General features: G+C 42.6%; 1 protein-coding gene across 2 annotated transcripts in view; it reads right to left on the bottom strand.

Moving 5' to 3' along the window:
- Positions 1-5,200: 5,200 nt before the first annotated feature.
- EML4 (EMAP like 4) overlaps positions 5,201-23,302 on the bottom strand; it is a 156,264-nt gene continuing 138,162 nt past the window's right edge. For both annotated transcript variants that reach the window (XM_059405537.1, XM_059405538.1), the window contains 6 exons: positions 22,941-23,029; positions 21,185-21,282; positions 11,831-11,918; positions 11,172-11,270; positions 8,565-8,695; positions 5,201-7,947 (listed from right to left, as the gene is read on the bottom strand). In XM_059405537.1, the coding sequence (XP_059261520.1) occupies positions 7,474-7,947; positions 8,565-8,695; positions 11,172-11,270; positions 11,831-11,918; positions 21,185-21,282; positions 22,941-23,029 (979 nt within the window). In that variant the 3' untranslated portion in view covers positions 5,201-7,473. The remainder of the gene's footprint in view (positions 7,948-8,564; positions 8,696-11,171; positions 11,271-11,830; positions 11,919-21,184; positions 21,283-22,940; positions 23,030-23,302) is intronic.

The following is a 23,302-nucleotide window of genomic DNA, read 5'->3' as shown; positions in this document are numbered from 1 at the left end:
GGGCAGAGCCCGAGCTAGGCGGGGTGCACCTCCCCGGACTCCCCCTGCTCTGCTCCTCTGGGGGGCAAGGCGGGCGGCGGCGGGGGCGGGGGGGCTTGGGGCAGCACAAGAGTACCTACACTTACCTGAGACCACAGTAGAAAATGGCTTTCTTGGACCAGCTTAGTTTTTTCTTTTTCAGATTCCTCCCTTGCCCCCAAGGAAGGGCTGCCCCAGTGTGCCAGGGGAACAGGACTGATGTTCTCGGTGCTCCCAAGTCTTAACACATTCTTCCAGGAAGGAGGGGGTCTTGGCTCAGCTCAGAATGAATTTATCTTCTAAATGAAAATGTCAAAGCCTGGCAAACATTCCTGCTAATGATTCCGGCGATGAGGTATTCGTGGGCAGCAAATAGTGGGCCACGTGAAAATGGATTTTGCCCAGGAAGCCGGGGCCTGTCAGTCTCCTGGGAGCAGGTCCGATAACCTAATCTCCGTTCTGCAGCGGGGCCTGGCTGAGGAGTGGGATTCTTTCTCTCGTCTTTTTATTACTTCCGAACAGGGATGGTGTCAGCCCTAGCGCTGGAGGGCAGGCAGCAGCGGCTTCCAGAGAGGGTTTCCAAGAAAGGGAGTTTCCAAACCAGTTAGAGGCAAAGCCAGCCAGAAGCAAGGGGGTGGGAGGGTTTGGGGGGGGGGGTATGGGGTGTGTGTGTGTGTGTGTGTGTGTGTGTGTGTGTGTGTGTCTGCCCGTGCCCATGTGTGCTTGCAAAATGGCCCATCCAACGAGGGTGGAACCCCAAGGGCCATCTTGCCCTGGTGGGTGTTGTCGGAGGGGCACTCCAGCTGGTGAAGCCTCAGGGCTCCCAGGTTGGCGCTTTTCCCTGCGGTCCCAGATGCCGAGCGTTACAGCCGCACCTCTGGCAGCATCTCTGCCTCGCCTGGGGTCCCTTCACGCCCACCCTGGAACTTGGAATTCTCCCACAGACCTGCAACGCTGGGGGCCTCGCGGGCTGTGGAAGCTGCGGTTTGGTAAGCAGCAAGGTTTTACTTGACCTGTAGGTGGGGTACCTCACGTGCACGAGTGGGTGCACGAGGATGGAAATTTTATGAAAAAAGACTGTTGTATTAAGACCCATTTCCTTTTCCACGTTCCCTTCAAAAGCATAAAGGGAAGTTCATGTTCTTACATCATAATTTTAAGCTTTGGATTTTGAAATAGGTAGACTCACAGGTTTCCAGCATAGTACAGAGTCCGTTGAGCCCTTCCCTCAGTTTCCCTTGATGGTGAGGTCTGAGATAATGGATACCCCCAAGAGGAGGAAAGTGTTCGCTGCAGTGACCCACACTGCCGGTCTTGTGCAGTCTGCACCACTGTTGCGCGTGCTCACATTCATGTGAGTGTGTCGTTCTGTGCATTGAATCCCATGTATGGATTTGTGTGATCACCGTCCCCACCTGCAGACTCTTTTTATCCCCGCAGAGCTCCCCCCTTCTGTCCCCCCAGCAGTCACTAATCTGTAGTCTATAGTTTGGTCATTTCAAGAATGTTACATAAATGGAAATACAGTAAGTATTCAAGATTGGCTCTTCTTTCCCTGTGTATAATGAATGCCCTTATGCTTCCTCAAATTTTCATGTGTCAATAGTTCTTTTGTATTTAGTATCCTGTCCTAGGGGTTCTACATCATTATTTATTAAACATCAAATTTTAACCTTTTGGATGTTATTACAGAATTTAAGCAATGGTTGGGTGGTTTCCGTAGATGACCAATCTAAGATTCTTTAGTAAGGATATTTACTTCTCACATTTCAGATCATATGCTACTTAGAACATGCGGTTCATCTCTAATTTCACGGGGAACCTGACTTTGCCATATACCAGTTCTAAAGCACACAGGTCCTGTCTTTACAACCTTCCTAGGTCACATGCACCGTTGAGGGCAGGGCTGTGTTTGTCTCCTCCTGGGGTTCCCCACGGAGCCCAGCACAGCTCCATGCACGAGGCAGCCTGGTGACATACAGCTGCTGTGTGGAAGGCTCCTTTGGACCCAGTCCTGTACACGTGCCCCAGAAGTCAAAGTGGCTGGAAGGTGCTGGCAGCACAGGACATAGTTGTAGAAAGACTGAAGTCTACAGAAGGAAGAGGACCTGCCTTCTCGGGATCCCTGCCTTACAGTTCTGTAAACAGAACTAGTGTTCTGCAGGTGACACGGTAAGAGAATGCCAGCTTCCAGTGTCCCCGCTTCCAGCCAGGTTTCCAAGTCAGCCCCACTGAGCCAGGGCTGCATGTGCGTCGCTGTGCAGAGGCAGCCTCAAAGCCCTTTCCCAGGACGCGCTCCAGCTTTGGGACCTGGGAGTGGGACCCGACAGGCCTTGGCTGCGTGAACCTCAAGAATGAAACAGGATGACCAGGTTCGAAGGCTTTGCTTTTTACTGAAAAAGTTGTTTTTCCTCCCTGAGGCCGTTTCTTCTGCCCCCACTCTCCTTTGTTTTCTGTTCCTTTAGTGAGACCTGGTGAAAATAAACTCTGCCAGGAGTTGAAACCTGTCTCAGGAGCCGGTTTTGTGTAACCCGGCTGCGATGTTTAGCCGACAGCCCCGTAATTCTGCGTATTCATCTCCGTGGATGGGTGGCTGCCCAGGAAAATCTATTTTCAGGGCCACGTGTTCACATTGCTAAGGGAGAGGAGGTGCACGATCAAAGCCCCCGGGCTGGGCACGGGGCCGGCAGAGCCTCCAGGCTTGTGGTGAGACGTGTGGGATGGGGAATGAGGACAGAGTGGAGAAGGCACGTGGCTAAGGACAGGAAGAAGCTGCTACGTTCATTTTCAGAGTAATGGAAATTGCCCAAAGGTTGGAAAACAAGGGAGCAGCGTCTCCACACCAGCCAGCAGGTTTAAATTGAACGTCAGGGACTGAGTTGGCTAAAGAAGGCAGGAGAGCGGGCCATTGCTGGCAGCAGGTGCCACAGGATGGCGTAAGAGCCTGGAAGCTTCTCGGCCCTGTGCTCTGGTTTTGGGGGAGGCAGGAGAGAGGACTTGTGTGTGAGGAGGGTCCCTTCAGCTTTGTGCCTCCGTCCAGTCCAGAGCCCAGCGCCGCCTTTTCCAAGTCGAATCGCTTTGTAGCTTTTCCTGACGCTGCTCTTCGGTGCTTGCGGTTCGTTTAACCGAGCTCATTCTTTGTATTAGGAACCATTAAGTGATTCCTCTGTGACGCGCCAGCAGTGGGGCGCGGGGCCGCTGCGAGGACTCGGCGGGCAGGAGGATGTGGCTTCCCGTCTCGGCTCAGCTGCTGGGAGTGGGACCCGACTTCGCCGTTCCTGAGTTGCCTGTGCGCTCGGAGGAGAGACTCACAGGTGGGGTTGCTGGAACGAAGAACCGAGGGAGCGCGGTCAACACTGTTCCCGTTGAACGGCAGCTGGGTATGAGCCCTCGGGCTTTGTTGTCACCCATCTCTTCGTATTTATGTCCATGTATGGAAGTGGTACAGGAAGTTTCTCTGCCAGATTTCTGGATTGGCCCAACAGAAATGTACTGAGTTCAGGAAGCCACGGTCTCCTGAGGCTGTCACCCATGGGCGCAGAAATGAAACAGGCTGACATTTCCAGAGGAGTCACTGAAGTTTTTTTTTTTTTTTTTTTTCCCGTTCGGGATTATTTCTCTGCCTTCTTTATATTAGAGCTTTAAGGGTTATTGTAGGGACTTACTAATGAGTGTCAAATAGAAATTCAGGTTTTCTTTGGAGATGGTAAATTAGCACAGAACATTTAACATGACCTGAGACCCTGTGAGGACAGCCGAGAGTGCCTCTTTACAAAAGGGCACATCTATATTTTGGTAGAAAGGTCTGGACCTTTCTGTGGTCCTTGAGGACTGTAGGCCAGGCAGATAAGGCTTTTCCAGCAAGGCCTGGCTTCCGTGCTGGGGACCGATGTGCGGCAGCTTCCCCCACCCCACCTGGAGCAAAGATGGACGCAGGCCTTCTTGCTTCCCTAACTCCTGTCCAGATTCTCTATCTACCCTCATTTTTTCCTCCTTCCTCCGTTTCTAAAGGCTGTGTTTCTCCAGGCACCTGCGTGGCTCTGTCGGTTAAGCATCCAACTCTTAATTTCGGCTCAGGCGTGATGTCAGGGTCCTGAGATCGGGCTCTGTGTTGGCTCTGCACTGAGGTGAAGTCGGCTAGAGATTCTCTCTCTCCCTCTCTCCCCTGTGCACACTCAAGTCTCTCTCCTAGTATGAGTGGCAGAAGCAAGCTCTGATGTTACAAAACGTAACATCCTGGCATGGCCATTATCTAAGTAAAGGAACATGGGCCACTTGCTAAATCTCCATGTCCTTGCCTACAGGGTAACACTCCCCCAGCACCCCATGAAGGCCCGGGGTGGGGGGGGGGGGCATGCTTGGCCACACAGGTGCTCCTCTGTTGGCTGCTCTTCTTGACCCAAGTCCCACCTAACTGCTTGTCAAGCCTGTCGTTTGTCCTAAAAACATGTCCGTAAACTCAATCTCTTCATTTCAGTTCTGGCTTTAAGCTGGAACCCCAGTTCCTTCTAGACGTTATACCAACACATCGGTGTGTTTAAAATCTATTTCATCATTTCCCCTTTATGGATCTCCCTCTTCTTTGTATTGAGGGAAAAACCACATAGTTCGGTGGGTTGGTTCTGATGCCCGTCAGGCCATTTGTCTCCGAATTGGTAGATTAATTCCTGCCCCAAGGCAGCCTCTCCGAGGCTAGTGTGTTGGGAGTGGCTGGGAACATACACTCCTAGTCACCAAGATGAATCAGGTAACAAAGAAAACCTCATTTCCATGCTTTTAAAAACTAAGGTATGGAATGTTCCCAACCTGTTTTTTCAGAAAGAAAAATTTGTAGCGGCCAATTTCTGGTTGTGGCGCAGAGGCTGTGTCCCGAAGCAGCGCGGGGAGAGAGAGGCCACGGGGAGAGGGAGCTCAGGGCCCTGCCGCGCGCCAGGAGGCTGGCAGGTAACCAGGGTCACCAAGATCACCCCACGTTAAACATTAGATAAAGTGTAGACATGAAATAAATTAAAAGGAAGCTACCCCCCCAGTAAGTGGAAGCATAATCAGAAGTCATTTCCTCTAACATTATGAGGTGGGGCTCGTTCTGACCAGAATAGGGGTATCCCCAGTGTCAGCCGTGTCTTTTGATAACGGACAGTCATGGAAACGAGCCGTATAAACGAGGAGTCAAGACACCTGAAACATTTTGATCATTTTATTTTATAATCTTCAAAATTTTCTGCCATGAGACAGGAATGCATGATAGAAATGGCTCAACATCTTCACATGAAATACTTGGATTCATTTTCATTCACAAGTTTTCCTAAAAACATCTACAATTTCATAATCCCACCCACTTGCAACCATTATCACAGATTTAATTGACCATTAAACAGTAGTTGCCAGCAATAGAGAGCTGGGACGCTTTCTGCGCGTTAGTAGTGTCTTGTGAAACTTCCACCCAAGAGTATCCCGAGTATAAATCTCATTGTACACAGCAACCCCAGAGGTGACCGGTGTCCCTCAATAAACTCCCTGCTGGTTACGGAGAGCTGTATTGCCCAGGTGCTTAAAGAAATGCTTCTTCTTCTAGGACTGCTTGTTCTTCTCAGTATTCTTCTCGCAGGGAGTAACACGTGCTGGCCTGATATTATTGATGCTCTCTGAAAATTATGTATAGAACATACTGAAAAAAGATGGATTGCTTGGAATCTCTCTCTCTCCTTCTGAAGAGAACTACTTTGAGGTTTTTTTTCCTTGAAAAACTGTAAACAAAAGGAAAGAGATATACATGGACATATACCTATACACATAGAGATATACACTGAGTATTTTCAATGTGGCGTATATCTTCCTATAGAGATACACACAGAGTGTCTACACTCACCCCTTCACACATACCCGCACCCTTACATACAGCATGTGAATATAAATGTGAGTGTCCTTGGGAGTTCACTGGAGTTTGTATATTAATTACCAAATGATGATGAAATACCTGATTTGCATTACTCCTGAGAAGGTACTAGAAGGGAATGACAGTTCTGATGCACTTTGGAATGGCACAATCACGTAAACACTTGCATACTTAAGACTTCTGAACTCATTCAAAGTTTCTAAACATGATCTAACAACAACAACAACAAAAATTCAGCAAGTTAAAAAATAAATCCAAAGTTTTTTTTATAATCAATGTATAAACAAATATATAGGAAATGCATATTTGTCGGTAATTATAGTAGAAAACATGTACTTAAGAAAAAACAGTCTTTTGACAAGAAACAAAACAAAACTATCCAATGCACAAGACATGCATTGCCCAAAATAGCAGAGGAAGCCACATCAGAACTGCAAGGCTTACAGCAACTCTACCAGAGAAAAATTACCATATATAGCAAGTCTGTTAAGTATGCAATTTATAAAAAATTACTGTGACTGTTATTCATACTTCCATAGAAAAGAATTTGTAATTTTCAGTCTTACCCCCTCAATATAATCTGTATAAAAACTACAAACTAAACTGATGAATTTCAAGCACCAATTCAAACTTATTGTATTTATATTTCTCCTATTATCAAAGGAACAAATTATGAGGAAGGCTAAGCTAAAATTAGCCAAGTAATTCTTACAGTTGAGTTTTATAGGCATGCGGTTTTTCTTCTTCCATTCACTTGAATGCCAAACATTGAAAAATGTTTTGGCCAGTAAAGGAATCCTTGGAGGAATCCATTATTTCTGAGTATTAATGGTTTAATATACATTAAAAGCTCTTTAACAAACCACTGCTTTCTTAGTTCTAAGATAAGATTTGCACACAAGAAAGGAAGGGACTGTTCCTTGCAACGACTCAGAAAAGGGCAGCACCAGGCGGCAGATGAGGCAGGCGCATCTGGACAGCTAGTGCTCGTGGAAGGATACGGCGCAGGGACTCAAGGCAACCCCACTACTCGGGGCAATACTGGAGTTTTTGTAAAAAACTTCCACTAGACATTTGGGGTGGGAGAATATCTCAGTAAGAGAGCATTTTTTTTTTTTTTTCTTCTGATTATTTCTGCATCTGGGGAAAAACAAAGTAGCACAGTCTGAGCCAGCAGATGAGTAACAGTGTTTGTGATGCCACTGGTTGTTCCTGAAGAAAACTTGTTCAGATAACAAGGGGTTTATTTTAAATCCATACAACCGCTGTCTTTGTTTCCAGTATTTACATCATACCACTTATGTACGCGGGTAATTTCTGAGACAATGTTTCAGTCTTTCCTGCTGTTAAGTTTGGTTCATTCTCAACACACAGCAAAGCCAGCCTTCAGCGGGGCCGCCGGCGGCTCTTGAGAGACGGCAGGTAAGACTACTGAAAACAGATCCTGTGGAAACACAGAGCTGCGAGAGTGATGAGCCTCACTCCCGGCCTGTTACCTGAACTGTCCCGAGATCACACGCAGCTGCAGGAGCAGAGAGAGTCGCACTGAAGCCCTGCGGTTAAGACAGGCCTGAGGGGTCTTGCTGGTGCTCGGGAAGAGTGGCCTCACTCCGCTCCTTGCCGCCCTCCGGGGACGGCTCCTCATACACGGGCTCACCGAGGTCTTCACTGCCCCCTTCACTCTGCTCCTCGACGTGGTCCTCACTGGGCGCCACAGTCTGTTCCAGGCTGTTCTCCAGAAGTGTGGGAGAATTGCTTATTCTACTTTCTTCTTCAGCCGTCTCATTGAAGGGCTGGGAAGGAGGTGGTGTGGGAGTATCAGACTGTGGGACACTTTCAATGGAAGACATGGGGGCTTTGGTTGGAGTACCATCGGCTATAATCTCATTTTGAGGCAAAGATAACTTTTCTACAAGTTTCCACTGAATGATGCTCATGTCTTTTCCACCAGTTGAAATCAGGTGACTGTCATTATGAGTAAAACTGACATTGGTGACATGGCTGCTGTGGGCACTGTACTTGTGACTGGGAGCCTGGAAGAGAGAGATGGGAAAATTAAACTCACTCTTTACATGCCTGTTTACAGCAATGGAAGCTACCAGGTAAGGGACGTAATTCAGACCCCAGCCAGAGTCAGCACGTCTGAGGAATGGAGTTAAAAGTCATTTCCTTTTAATACTCATTTCAATGGGAGAAACAGAGTATCATACATACATCCATATAGTCAGACCATATTATTTCCAAAAATAACGTAATAAATAGTCTGTTAGGTTAACGACGTTCTGCTGAGCCGGGGAGGGGAGAATCTACTGAGTGGGATGACGGAAGGTGATTTAGGAAATGGCTCCAGGAGCTTCATAATGTTGATGTATGCGTAGCAAAATATTTTAGTAGGTTTAGGAGACATTTAAATATCTACCAATAAATTACTGATAAACTAAAAATAATAAAACATCTGCTGTCTTCTCTAACGGTTTCTGGACCTTAATTGTGAAGGAGTAAACAAGCAGCACCGGCCTGGTGCTGCCCCCCGCCCCGGGCCCCTCGGCATCTCAGTGAGGAGTAACCGCGCATCTCTTCTCACCAGCAACACAAAAATATCCCCAAACAAAAAGCCCTCCAACACTCGTTTTTAATAAATTGATTTTACCTTTGCTTTGGAGCAGGGATACTGGAACAGATGAACTTTGCAGAAGTCATCAGCAACAGCGATCACCTTCCTGTTGTGGGATCGCACCAGTGCATTGATATCGGTCCCATCGGATCCTTCTGGCCAGACACCTTTGATACGGCAACACGAGGGTGTGGAAAAATGAGTCTAAAATACAACTGCGATGCCACGGGGGTTTATTTAATTTTAGAATCTTAAACTTAGCTGCTAACATTTCCCTTACAAATTTCTTAGTGGTTCAATGCGTCAAAGGATGAAGTTTTACCTAAAAATCTAATAAAATTCAGTGAAAACAGCCTCAAGATGGAAAATTTAAAGACACAGAAATACTCACTAGTAACCAGCAGGTGGTGCTAACAAATAGTTTTAGCTTAACTCCACTCCGCAAATAAGCTCTTCCTTTTTAAAGTTTCTAGTCGGAGGGGAAATTCTGTTTACTCGTACAGCAAAGTGCAGGAACACAAAGGTACAGCTTTAGTTCTTCCCAGCAGACTCTGGGGAAGCCGTGTGAAATGTACACTCTTTCTCTGCTGTTCTCTGCAGGCAGGCTCTTCAAAGAAAACCTCCAAAATTCTTTATCTTAATGGAAATGCACAGGCCACCCACTACTCTCCCATGCTATCCCACAGAATTTTCATGCAACTATTATTTATATCCAGAGACATAACAAATTTAATTATTCTGAATCATGAGGCACTGGTGATCACGTTCAACATAATTAGCACAAAACACTATTAAGACTAGATGGAAATTATGGAATACAGAAGGGCTGAGATGCTGGCCTCCTGTGGTTCCGTGCTATTCTAGAGAACAAGTTAGTTTTTGGTAAATTCGCTAAAACACATCGAAACATTTCTTAACTGACATCTCTTAAATAAATATTACTAGCTATTGGATACTGTCTCAGCTTCACCCAGAATAATTAATTGTATACGGACGAGTTAGAGTTAGTTTTTAATTTCTTGTCAGCCCAGTACTCTCCTCTGTCTCTACAGCAGTTGCGTTTAGCACAGGGACCTATAATGGATTATTTTCCTCATGTACACCGCGAAAAGAACTGTTCTGATCTACGATCAGGCTGGAAGAGAGAGCACAACTGTCAGAAGGCAGAGATGTTGTTAAAGGGAAAAGTATTAATATTCTGAACACTGCTTTAGGTATTGATGTCCCCTTCGTATCCAGTAGTCTAACTACTGAGTAGGACATCTCTTTTTGGTACTTCGCAGACAAGGCTTTATTATCTTAATTTTTCCATTTGTCTTATAACTTCTTCAGAAGGGTACCCCCAGATTGGGAAGAGCTTAGAAAACGGTCACAGGAAAAGATTTTGAGAAATATCTAAAACATGAGATTCGGAATGATTTCCAATTTTTTTTTTTTTTTTAAAGATTTTATTTATTTATTTGACAGAGAGAAATCACAAGTAGATGGAGAGGCAGGCAGAGAGAGAGAGAGAGGGAAGCAGGCTCCCCGCTGAGCAGAGAGCCCGATGCGGGACTCAATCTCAGGACCCTGAGATCATGACCTGAGCTGAAGGCAGCGGCTTAACCCACTGAGCCACCCAGGCGCCCCTGATTTCCAAATTTTATCTTTAAATAACATCTCCCAAAAATGCCTTTATATTTCGACAGATGGTGCTGGGACACCTGGACATTCACATGCTAGAGAGTAAGAACTGCTGACAAGCGGGGAACCAGAATCCTGGGATGTCCCGCTAGTGGGAATGTAAATAGAGCAGCCACTTTGGCAAACAGTCTGGCAGTTCTTCATAAGGTTAAACACAAGGTTACCACTGGGCTCTGGAATTCCGCTCCTAGGTATATTTCAAGGGAAATGAACACATGTCTATAGAAAACCTTGAACATACTTGTTCAAAGCAGCATTATTTGTATTAACTGAAAAGCAGAAACAACCCAAGTGTCTCGTCACCTGAAGGCGGATAAACAAAATGTGGTGCGTGCATACAATATGCGTACAAGGGCTCTCACTCAGCCATAAAAGAAAGTGCTGACACATGCTACAGTGTGGATGGGTCTTAAAAACACTCTACATGAAAGTCCAGAATAGGCAAATTATTAGAGAAAGACAGTAGATTAGTGGCTGGTGGGTACCGGGGTGGGGAGGGGTAGGGAGGGACTGCCTGTGGGTAGAAGGTTTCTTACTGGGATGATGAAAATGTTCTCAAATTAGACAGTGACGATGGCCACACTACAGTTCTAAGACCACTGTACTGTTCTCTTTAAGAAGGTGAAATTATGTGTTATGCTCAAGCTATTTTAAAAATGCTTTTACAAATTAAAATACTTCAGTTTTCACGTGGAGGAAAAAAATGGGAAGGCAATCTGTGCTATTATGTATACTTATTTCAAGTATTTTTTGTATTAAGGACCAAAAGTCTGGTGGATTTTGCAGAGAACTTCATATTAGTTTGATCCTAATACACTCGATTTCTCGAATCTGACATTAATAGCAATAACACTGAAGAACACACACAGACTCTTTTTTTATTTAGAAATTTAAGCAAGTAATTACTATGTACAAGAACACCCACAAACCATCTTTTCTCATCAGGTGTCATGTTCTTACCAAAGACTTGAAAGCCTAGTACGCAGGTATAGGTTGTCCAATCCGTGTCCTTACAATCAGATCGATTCCTGATTAGTTTGCAGCCATGTGTAATGTCCCCTTTAAATTCAGAAACAGGAAATATAGTCATAGTGTCTGTATAAATGTATTTGAAAATGTACCTTGATTCAAACTAGCTATGTTTGTTTGTAATCCATACACTGAAATCCATACACTGAAAAACACTAAGACACATTTAAAAAGGAAAAATAGTGTTCCCTTTAACAGGGTTTATAAAATTATAAAACTGTTCCCCACTGAAATTGTTCTTTCTTTAAAAAGCGTAAGTGCCCATGTATATACTCTTTCCTCTCTCCAGGAAAACTTAAATACAAAGCCATATGAGAGCAGCAATCTCGGGGCACCTGGGTGGCTCAGTGGGTTAGAGTAGCCATCGCCCTGAGTAATTTCTTAGGACTACATGTCTACATATGTAAATTAATTTGTTACTTTCTCAGAGAAGTGAACTACATTTGAGATTTTCACTCTTTAGCTCAGAGTAACATACTGTCAAGTCAGAGAGCCAGCACGCACTCTCTGCACAATTCACATTCTGCACAGCCGGTTCCTTTGTGCCCTGGACAGACCTGTCTCAGCTGGATGTAATCATTTGTACTTACAGTACAGTATCTCATAGTCTCCTGAGTTGGACATAATATACTTGTTGTCTGGGGACCAGTCAAGGTGTGTGATATAGCTGGAATGTCCCTAGGAAATAAAAGATCAACTATTAGAAAGCATTTAGCGTTCTGAACAATCAAGAGTTTAGTAGCCAACAGGTTTTCTGAGAAGCCATTCATCTGGAATTCCTAATGTGTACAGAGGAGCATCATAGCGTTTAGAACTGACTTGAGCTCACAGAAGATCTCTAGTTCTTTTTCACCCTATCTTGCTGGGAACTGAAGGCGCAGGTATGCAAAGATACCGAGAGATACACTAAGAGTTCTAGGAGAACTCTGGAATGGGGGCGAAAGGTGGCTCAGCCAACTCTTGATTTTGCTCAGGTCACAATGTCAGAGTCATGGGATCAAGCCCTGCGTCGGGCTCTGCTCAGTGTGGAGTCTGCTTGTCCCTCTCCCTCTGTTCCCTCCCTTGCTCTGGCATTCTCTCTCTAAAATAAATAAAATCTTAACAAAAACAAAACAACTTTGGAACGAAAAAGGGATCTCACTACAGTGGGACACACTGAGCACCTGGAACTTGGGAGTATCTTGCTGGCCTTTCCAACCAGACAGCAGCAACGAGCACCTACTACCTGTGTCAGACTTCCAAGAGGAGTCTCACAGGTTTGTGCCTTAAAGGACACTTCACTGATCACCTACCGTTGGGCCTTTTTTCAAATCACTGATGTCCCCTTTAGAAGGACTTAGTTTTCAAGAATGAAGTAAGGGTTCCAGGTTGGTCACAGAGAGCACAGCTTTCCTGGGCTGCTGCTTAGCACCCACGGTAGAGCCCCAGAGCTGGGGAATGTGGCACAGATACATGGGCATGGGGAGGTCTCCTAGAAAAACTCTTATCTCCAAAGACTATTTCTGGGGAAAAGTCACCCAATATGTACTCTTTCAAACAGCTGGATCCAATATGACCATCTGACTCATTAAAACATTCCTTAAACAGGAGACATGATCTTTTTCTGGTCTAATTTTTACTAACACTGTGGGAATTAAGACAAAAAAACTATTAAATGCTGTATTTTGTTGCTTTTCTATATAAGCATTTGAGGATTTCTAAGATAAATCACAAGTCTTAATGGTGGCACAATGAGACTCAAAAGCACTTTTATTTCCTATAGTCTGCGGTAAAGCATATTTACTTTCTTTTGTACTTTTTGAACTACTAGCTTTCTGCACGTATTTTTTTAAATTAAGAAACTCAAAGTACATTAGATGCAGTTTCTAATGATTCACATAGTATTCTTTTTTATTCTTAAATTTTTTTAAAAATTTATTTGACAGACAGAGATCACAAGTAGGCAGAGAGACAGGCAGAGAGAGAGGGAAGCAGGCTCCCTGCCGAGCAGAGAGCCCGATGGAGGGCTCGATCCCAGACCCTGGGATCATGACCTGAGCCGAAGGCAGAGGCTTTAACCTACTGAGCCACCCAGGCGCCCCAATTCGCATAGTCTTCTAATTACTCCATTATCCTTCTGAAGTCTAACGACACCTCTCTGGAGCTATGATCTCCCTCACAGTGCTATATGACAAATATATTTACACATTTAAATACATTTAAATGCTGTGAATTTGAGAACTGTGAAGTGCCTGAAATCCCGAGTTTAGGAGGTATACTGGAAAAAAAGTTGGGAATCACTTGCTAAGCAAAATGGAGACCTACCAACTTCACAAGAAATCAAGTTTCAAAACCAGAAGGACACATATGGTTACTGGATATTTTCTGAATCTGGCAGGAGGATAAGGTTCACACAAATCCTTTTCATTGTATGCATGATGCCTGGCTCCGGCATTAGACTAAGCCATGCCTCTCAGAGAAGAAAACTGCTGGCTACGTGCATGAAGGATATTAACAGATTAACTAGGCAAAGTGCTGTCCTCCAAGAAGCATTCATACTAATGTAGAAATATTTAAAAATATCATCTGGGACTCTGTGAAAAGGCTTAATAACATTATTTAGAGGAGCATCAGAAGCACTGTACACATAATATTCATGTAGTTCCATCTGTATTGGACACAGCACATATTTAGAAGGTAAATAAGTATAAAGTATTCTCAAAAAGGGCCCCTGAGGGGCTCCTGGATGGCTCAGTGGGTGAAAGCCTCGGTCTTCGGCTCAGGTCATGATCTCAGGGTCCTGGGATCAAGCCCCGCATCGGGCTCTCTGCTTAGCCAGGAGCCTGCTTTCCCCTCTCTCTGCCTACCCAATACAGAAAAGACTTACCCCTCTCTGCCTACTTGTGATTTCTGTCAAACAAATAAATAAATCTTTAAAAAAAAGGGGGGAGCCTGAGTAGAAAAAGTACCCAATACAGAAAAGACTTTGGGGAAGTTACCAATTTATACTGGAAAAACGAACTGAGTATTTTTTCCCTGGTATGGATTCCAATATATAAGCAAAGAGAAGATTAAATGTAACTGGGGTCTATAATGTTACCTTCCCAGACAGCACCCTAGAGCGTCCTTGCCCTGCCCAGCTCACAGGCCACGGAAGGTACGTGCACTGCATGAGGGAAGGTAGCCTCACATTCCACCCCAAGGGCACGAGACACAGTTAAATCTAGACACTATAAATCTATTATACTTCCTTGAAAAGAAACAGTAAAGTACTCTAAGCTAGCACTTTCACTACTATTATTAAGTAATCATAGTAAACAGATGAAGCCCAAAAATACTACTCTGAAAAAAAAATGAGAAGTATTTTAGCTAAATCTTTGTCACCGAGAGGATCATCTAAATCAGTGAGTTGCAACACTGGTTATATATTAAAATTACATGAAGAGTTTTTTAAAAAGTAGCTAGGCCTAGAGTTAGGGATCTAGCATTTTCCCTAAGGAGGCATTCAGGTGACTCCCCCCACCATCTAGAGCAGTGCTGTCCAGTAGAACTTTCTGTAGTAATTAAAGTGTTGTGTATGTACACAGTCCAGTGCAGCAGCAACTAGCCACCTGTGGCTTCTGAGTACTTGAAATGGAACTGGATTGTACTTAGTTTCATGAACAGAAAGTTCTGGTTAGTAGCTGCGATGCTGGAAAATGCAGGTAGAGAACATTCCATTTGTACTCCACAGATTTGAAATACCTCTTTTGTTATCTAGATTTCCATATAAACAGACATCTGATCTGTTCAATTAGTCTATCTGCCTAGTTTTGATAGTTTTGTGGGATGTGGAAAACTTCAGAAACTTCAGAACTTTAGAACCACTTTATCAATGCTGAAAACTTAAGTAAGATGGCATCAAGTTTGGAGAGGAATTTGTAGAGAACGGATATTTTTATCAAGTCTTTTAATCTAAAAACACATTATGTCTCTATTTTTTCGGTTCTTTTTTTTCAACCATATTTCCTGTGCTTTACTTGCTAGATTTATTCTCAAAACATCTTTTTGTTTTTGTTGCTTTTGAGAACAGGATATTCCCCCCCGCAATTGCATTTCTTTTTAAAAAAAATTTATTGATTTATTCGAGAAAGAGAGGGAGAGCATGCGCAAAAGCAGGGGGAGGGAGAGGCAGAGGGAGAAGTGGGTTTCCCGGTGAGCAGGGCGCCTCACTTGGGGCTCATCCCAGGACCCCCGGATCATGACCCAAGCCAGAAGGCAGACACTTCTAGACACTTAACCACTTACCCGACTGAGCCATCCAGGTGCCCCCCGTCCCATCATGTTTCTGATGCTCTTTTGCTGGTTCAAGGGAAAGCTGTTCTTTTTTTTTTAAATAGCTATATATTTTTTTATTTAAGTAATCTCTACAGGCCATGTGGAGCTCTAACTCAACAACCCGAGGTCAAGAGCTGCATTCTCTTCCAACTGAGCAGGATGGGTTCCCCCAGGGAAAGCTGTTCTTCAGTGTCCTGAACAGCTGTCTAAGTCAAGCCACATTCCGCCCCCTTCCCTGAAGGATGGAGCTGAAACACTGATTTCCCAACCCCTTCTGCAGCTAGGGTGCCAGAAACCACTGAGTGGGGCTTCCAGGGAAACTTTTAGAGAATGGACTTAGGAGGAGAAGTACCTTTCCCCAGTCTAATCCTTTCCTCCTGGAACGAGGATCTGATAACCAGAGAATGACAGAATATAAAGAAAGATTTTGAGGCTCTGATGACTTCTGCTTAAATGAGAACACACCCCTCATTTTTTTTAAGTCACCAGGTACTGCATATATCCTGTTACAGTAACAATGAATCCTAATGCCTTACTGAAATACTGGTAAGTTTTATGGATTAGTTTCTTAGAGATTTCTAAGCAGACAGTTTTAGACTTTTTTCTTCTTTGATGTATATTTTCAATTACCAAACTCCTGGCAAAAAGGACACTTACTTTTACCAGCACTTCTTTCCTATCCTAACAGACTCTGAAACAGTGCATCACTGCAACTCCAATATATTTCATTTCCTATGTTACCATCTCAGAGCAGCAGTGTTAAAAGGAATATAGGAATTCGAATCAAGCAGAAAGCCAGTATGTTGGCAATCGGGTGTAGAATAAAATCATCTTAATCCTACTGCAAGTAGGTTAATCAGAACATTTAAACTCTTTCAAGGAAAATACACAATTATCCATAATTAGAAAACTCTTCTTGAACTTTCACAGATTCATATTCAATGCTGAAAAACACGCCCAAGCACAGCCCGGGGCTCATCTAGTTACCGAGTACAGTGCTGCTGCTGCTGGCATCCAATACTGAGCAGAGAACATTCTCTGCACAGTGTATCCACGGTCAACTCTGGGTCTCCCAACAGCCTGCATGAGGGTGCCCACTTAGCAGAGAACAAGTCCAGGGGACAGAGAGGTTTCTTAACTTCATAAAGAAATGGTGGAGCCAGAGTTTAAGCCCAGGTCAGAGAGCACAGCATTTAATTCATGCTTATCTTTTAATCATTTCTCTAACACTGAAGATGAGCAGAAAGTAATTTCAGAGTAGCACTTTAAGAAAAGGAATTTATAAGTAACTAAGGACTTTTTCAGTACATTTCAAAATAGCACAGCTGAGATAAAGAAACTGTGTGGAAAGCAACAAGATTGTAAAACTTCACAATCCTCAACTCACATTCCTCAAGGAATTTCAGATAACCAACCAGTGGTCTTCAAATTCTTTTTAGCTGTAAGATATTTCTTACACATTAAATATTATAAGAAATGCCCAGTGTGCAAAGCAAAGAAAATCATATCCATACCAGCCCAGCTTAGCCCCACTCACAACCTTAAGGCTTTGCAGGAGACAAGTTAAAAAGAGTTCCAGAACCCAAAGCCTTTTTGTTTTTTTTTAAATAAACTTTTCTATATCGCTTAGGTGTCAGGGTCCTGGTTTCAGCTCGGTTCATGATCTCATAGTCACGTGATCAAGCCCCACTCTATGCTCAGCATGGAGTCTGCTTGAGATTCCCTCTCCCGCGGGCCCTGCCCCCACTGACTGCAGCCCGTGTGAGCAAGTTCGTGCAAGTGCGCACACGCTCTCAAAAAGAACTGAATCAAACTGCTACAGTCAATATGTGATACAGCCATGAACCCCTGAATCCTACAGTTTAAGCAAACCACTTTTTCTAATATGTACTAAACACTAAGAAGATGGATGTTTTCATGGAAAGTAAAAGAAAGAAAAAAGGTTATTTTAAATTATATGGTCTAATTACCAGGCAGAAAATGCCACAGATCTGGTAGAGCCAGCTTGGGGTGTGTGCTGGAGGGAGTGCAGAGCACCTAGGGGGAGCCCGTAAGCAGTGCTCCCAGGGGCAAACCCGGGAAGTCTGAGGACAGAGACAGGTCATAGAAGAGAAAATGAAAGGCTGCCACAGACAAACAGTATAGAGGGATGACTCCATTCTCTCTTCCTCTCCATCCCTCAGCCTGCCCAGAGAGGTCAGGTTCATGAGGAGATTACTTCTTGGAAGATCACTGGGGTTTCTTCCAAGAGAAGGCCTGGGATGATGTGTAGTAAATAAACTTGAGGTGTCTGAGGTTGCTACATAAGAGCAAGTAAATTCAATGACTGGAAGAGCAAGTTTTGTGTGTTTACAGAAACTGCAATAGAAGTCCCCCAGGAACCTCCGAGAGTTAACTTTACAATTAACATAGTGTAAGAGCAGAAAAAGGTTAAGAAGTAAGTGTCATCATAGGTCCAAGGCCAGCAAGGATAGGCTACAACCTGACTGCACATATGAATCTGTCCAAAGAAGTGTCATTCAGGTGGGTGGTCACCAAGGAGTCACAGAGGCAAACGTGGACAGTTCCCACCTAATGTCTAGGACAGAGGGACCTGAAGACCAGTTCCAGGGGTAGCTACTGACTTCTGGGGATGTAGGTGCCAAGGCTGCCCACCTCCTGATTATACTCTGGTTTCACATGCGTATTTTTGCCTGAAGGGAAGTACTGGCTGGAGGATGGGCATGTTCTGTCCCCATGGCATTTACATACCTTATTTTAAATGAATAAACTAGCATTCTGTTGGTTTCCTGAGGGTTGCTTATAGAGAGAAAACCTGATTGGCCAGAAGAAACTAAGATTCAGTCCCTTACCAGTTAGCTTTTAGAAATCGGTATTTTATAAGACAGTTTTGGAGAACTTGCATGATGTGAGTCCATTTCTCTAAAATGGATCTTGTTTTGTTTCTCAGCTTATGACTGTGAGCGAGGCCTTGGCCCACAGTAACTTCGTCAAGCATGCCTCACTTGTTTAGTTTTCTTGGGTACCAGTCATCTCCTCAACTGACATTTGCACATAAAATGATGCCACAAAGAGGGACAGGCTCCAACTCCTTGGTTAACTTATTAAAGGGAGATTCTCTAAAGTTCTAAACTATGGTGGTTACTTAAATACTGACTAGTACTAGTACTAGAAATAAAATAGAGCATTTGTATTTGCAACTCTGAGAGTAGTTCCCAGTCTTCACAACAATGCTATATAGTAGGAACTGTTATAATGCCCAATTATAAGAGAATAAAATTGAGATTCAAAGAAGTTAATTAACTTGCCTAAAATCTCAATCTAGTAAGCAGCGAAACTAGCATTAGCTCCATTCTGTCTGTCCTAGACCCTAGCAGACAAGAGATAAAAGCAGTTAACATGAAACTGTAAGACCAGCTGGTAGAAGCAGACAGCAAGGAGAAGTGACAGCAGGAAGCAGAGCACAGAACATTCGATAATTAGAAAAGCAGAGTAGCTGAGCCTTTCATTATAGCCTCCAACAGTACTATCAACTTTAACAGTTCCTAAGGATATCTCAAAATAATACTTTCAAATGCTTTAAAGATAAAAGCTGCTTAATTGGAGAAGGCCAAGTCTCATGCAATTGATAAGCTTGCCATTTCTCAACACTTCCAAAGTCATTCTCATTATCTAGTGACATTCACTGCTGTTTCCTTTCTGGATCAGTTGTACCATAAGAGCACAAGACAATGAGATACACACAGAAAAATCTGAGGCATTTAACATTACACTGGAAAGTCTGCTCTACTAAAAGAAGGGGTCAGCCCTGGATTTGTCACATCAAGATGTGACCAAAGACAAGGCCTTTATCTTGTCTGAAAATCAGTCTCTACATCAGTAAAATAAGAGCTGAGCCAAGTGTGTGCTACAGAGCTACCTGTGAAATTTTGTGATTCTACAAGATTATACTTTATTTGATATACTCTTATTTATTAAGATATGAACTTTTTTTAAAAGGTTGGAGTGAAAAATTAAGAAAAACTTGGTGCCTGGTCGGGTAAACTATAGTAACTTGAAAATTTTTTTCAGTGGAACATTTCATTTGCTCATGTGGTTACAATGAAGCATTACTGTACTATTTTAGATCACAAATATCATGATAATCAATTAAAAGACATTTCAATAAATTAATGGGTAATGATTCATAACGGTTATCAAAGCAAAAAAATATTCTGGATAAATTCTAAAACTTTGATGTTGCCTGTAGATCATTTTATAGGCTGGTTTTAGCCTATGGTACAAAATATATGTGTGCATGTACACATGTGTGTGCACAAAGTATATAAACAAGTCTCTTTGAATAGTAAATGGCCTGGGTTTCACTTATGTATGTTTCTAAAAATTAAGTCTTTTATTTATCCCCCTAAAACCATTTTGTGATATGTGCCGCCACTAACCACTATTTCATCAAGCAATTTTCTACCTTTCCTAACATACACACCAAGCTACTTCATTTTTTTTTTTTTAAGATTTTATTTATTTATTTGACAGACAGAGATCACAAGTAGGCAAAGAGGCAGGCAGAGAGAGAGAGAGAGAGAGAGAGAGGGAGGCAGGCTTCCTGCGGAGCAGGGAGCCCGATGCGGGGCTCGATCCCAGGACCCTGAGATCATGACCCGAGCCGAAGGCAGCAGCCCAAACCACTGAGCCACCCAGGCGCCCCAAGCTACTTCATTTTTTATAAAAATAATAGTCAACACATATTGAGTACCTATTATTTGCCAAGCACTATTCAAAGTATTTTATATGCATTAATTTATTTTAATCCAGTGAAGCAGAAACTGCTCTTATCCTCATTTTATAGATGAAAAAACTGAAACAGATGTAAGTAACTTCCCAAGGTCACACTAGCTTAGAATTGGTGAAATAAGAATTCAAATCCAGGTAGTCTGATCCCAAGTCGGTGCTCTTAACCACGATGCTATACTGCCTGCCTTCCTGGTCCTGCCTCACCTAAAATGTATACTTTTTGAGGACAAGGAATAAATCTTACATATATTACTGGTGTCTAGAACATTTCTTAAGTTAGCAGAATGCTTGCCATAAGGTGTACTCAGCACGTCTGCAGAACTGAATCGTTTACCTTACAATGATAACAAAGTCAATCAGAACAAATTCAAGAAGGAAAAAAAAAAGAACAAATTCAAGGAAATATGCTTCTCTTAACTCTTAATGCAGACAGATCTCCATATAAATTATTTTACTTTAGTGGTAAAAGAGGTGATACCGGAGACTGCAGGGTGTTGGCGGTGGACAGGAATGTGGGACACTGGGATTAAAAGTGAGATACCCCTTCATTTCTGACTCATCAATTTTCAAAAAGTGTTATTCTAAGCGTTTCCTATGGAAACAGCTTTGATTTAAGACACTGCCTTAAAACTAGTCAGAAACAGACAGATATTAAACTCCCATCAAAAGAAGAAACACTTCTAAATCACACAGGGAACTGCAATATTCTGCTGTTAAAGTAAATCTGTTTTCAAAGAGATTAAAGTTTAAAGCAGTTAAGGATAGTAAAACAATGGATACATCAATGTCTAACTTCTTATCACAAGTAAAATTTTCCAACAATTTTACAGCTGAATTTACTTTACTTCAATACTTACAGTGCACTTTCCATGTCTGCTATATTTTCTTCCATTTTCTGAGACTACATAGAGGTAAATAAAGTTGTCATGAGATCCTACAGCCAGGAGGGTGCCATCTAGAATGAGACAGGAAAAAATGTTAACTAGGGAAATGTACTAAGCTGCTATTTTATTGGACCTGTACTAAATGAATGATATTTTACAAATGTTAAATCTCACCAATTTAACTGTTATTTTGCATTTTTTTTGAGGCAAACTAAAAAAAAATTACTTTTTAAAGATTTCTTAACATATAATGTATTATTTATTTCAGGGGTACAGGTCTGTGATTCATCAGTCTTACACAATTCACAGCACTCACCATAGCACATACCCTCCCCAGCGTCCATCACCCAGCAACCCCATCCTTCCCACTCCCCTCCCCTCCAGTATGTTTCCTGAAATTAAGAGTCTCTTATGGTTTGTCTCCCTCTCTGGTTTCGTCTTGTTTCATTTTCCCCTTCCTTCCCCTATGATCCTCTGTCTTGTTTCTCAAATTGCTCCTATCAGTGAGATCATATGATATTTGTCTTTTCTTATTTGGTATTTGATGAATGAATCCTTCCATCACTAAGCACACTTGAAAAACATGGCCATCTAGTCCAGTCATTTCTTGGAGATACTCAAAGGTCGGGGACTCCGGGGTCATCTCCTCCTAGTTAGTTAAACACTGGCTCCAGGGAAGTTAACGAGCTCTTATGGGTCTAAGTACATAGCACTCATGAGCTGAGTGTTCAACTGCTCATTTCAGCTGAGCACACATGACTCTCCAGCTTGGGAAGGGACTATGTTCTCTTCTTTTATGGTCTCTTCTATTGTTCTTACCACAGAACAGACGGTCAATAAAGTCCAACTGATCTTTGGATTTTAATTGCTACATTTGTAGCAATTTGCTAAGACAACACTAAAAAAGCCAAGCCAAACAGAAAACCTTTTCTGCTTTAAGATAACTCGTCAGGCTTATAGCCTGAGCAAATATTCTTCCTTCCATGTTTAACTCAGCGAACAGTATTCTGCACTTCCTTTTAAACAACTCAGAAGCAATAAAAAAGAGCCTCTGAATCCCACACTGATCTAAAGGACTGGAATATATTTTCAAATATAAGCAAATGTCATTTACACTAACTCCATGGAAGAATAACATGAATGGAAACATATTAATAACAGGAAAAGGGAATGGGAATATTATAGAAACATAATGAACATTCTGAATAAAGTATAAAGAATTATTCAAACAAGGCTAACTGAATTTATAAAATTCTTATGAGTTGCTGAGTATTTTATCTTACAAAATCATGACGTAGCCAGTAATACAACTAGATTTTAAAGAACTTGAACAGCCTCTAATAGTGTGTATTTTGAATATTACTATAATTTATATCTTCTTACATACAAAAAAGATTGCTAAATAGATGTAACATTCGGCCCAATACCTATTCAAAATCCCAAGTATGTGTAATTCCCCCAAAGTGGGATTTGACTGTATTCTGCTTTCAACTGCAAATGCAGTTGTAACAGTTCATTCTAAATTTGCTTGATGATTTAGAATGTTGTTTAACTTTAGAAGACCTTTTGCAGTTTCCCGCAACAGAATTTAATCTGATTTTGGGGGAAACATATTCAATAGTTAACAAGTTTAGAGAGTAAAGAAAAAAGTAGTCCGTTTTAGTGGAAGTGAAAATATGCACTGACAGAGAAATGCCGTGAGTGCCAGGATGGGGGTAAATCCGCCTACCTACTGAGTAGCGCACCACAGAGAGCTGTTCATTCCCATCTGTGTGGATAGAAACTAGATCTCTGGTTTCTGCATCCAGAACAAACCACCTGTTAAGAAGTAAAAATCAAAGTTTTCTTCAGATATTAGTACTTAAAAAAAAAAGATTGCTGACTTTTTCTCCCTTTTAGAAAATTTCAATGAAATTCTAATAATGCCTTTAAATATCACGTTTCCAACATCCACTGAAGGATAAATTCTGCAAAATGGTGCTAAATACAATGTGTATATTTATGGACCTAGGCACGTTCTCATTTCTATTTAGGTAATCATTAAATGCCCACTGGGTTTCTTTGCTAGGTAGCATCTAAACAGAAAGTTAA

The sequence above is a fragment of the Mustela nigripes genome, chromosome 7, assembly GCF_022355385.1.
Source record: "Mustela nigripes isolate SB6536 chromosome 7, MUSNIG.SB6536, whole genome shotgun sequence".
NCBI classification, from domain to species: domain Eukaryota; kingdom Metazoa; phylum Chordata; class Mammalia; order Carnivora; family Mustelidae; genus Mustela; species Mustela nigripes.
The sequence above is the reverse complement of the archived record's forward strand: the minus strand, read 5'-3'. Positions and strand labels throughout refer to the sequence as shown.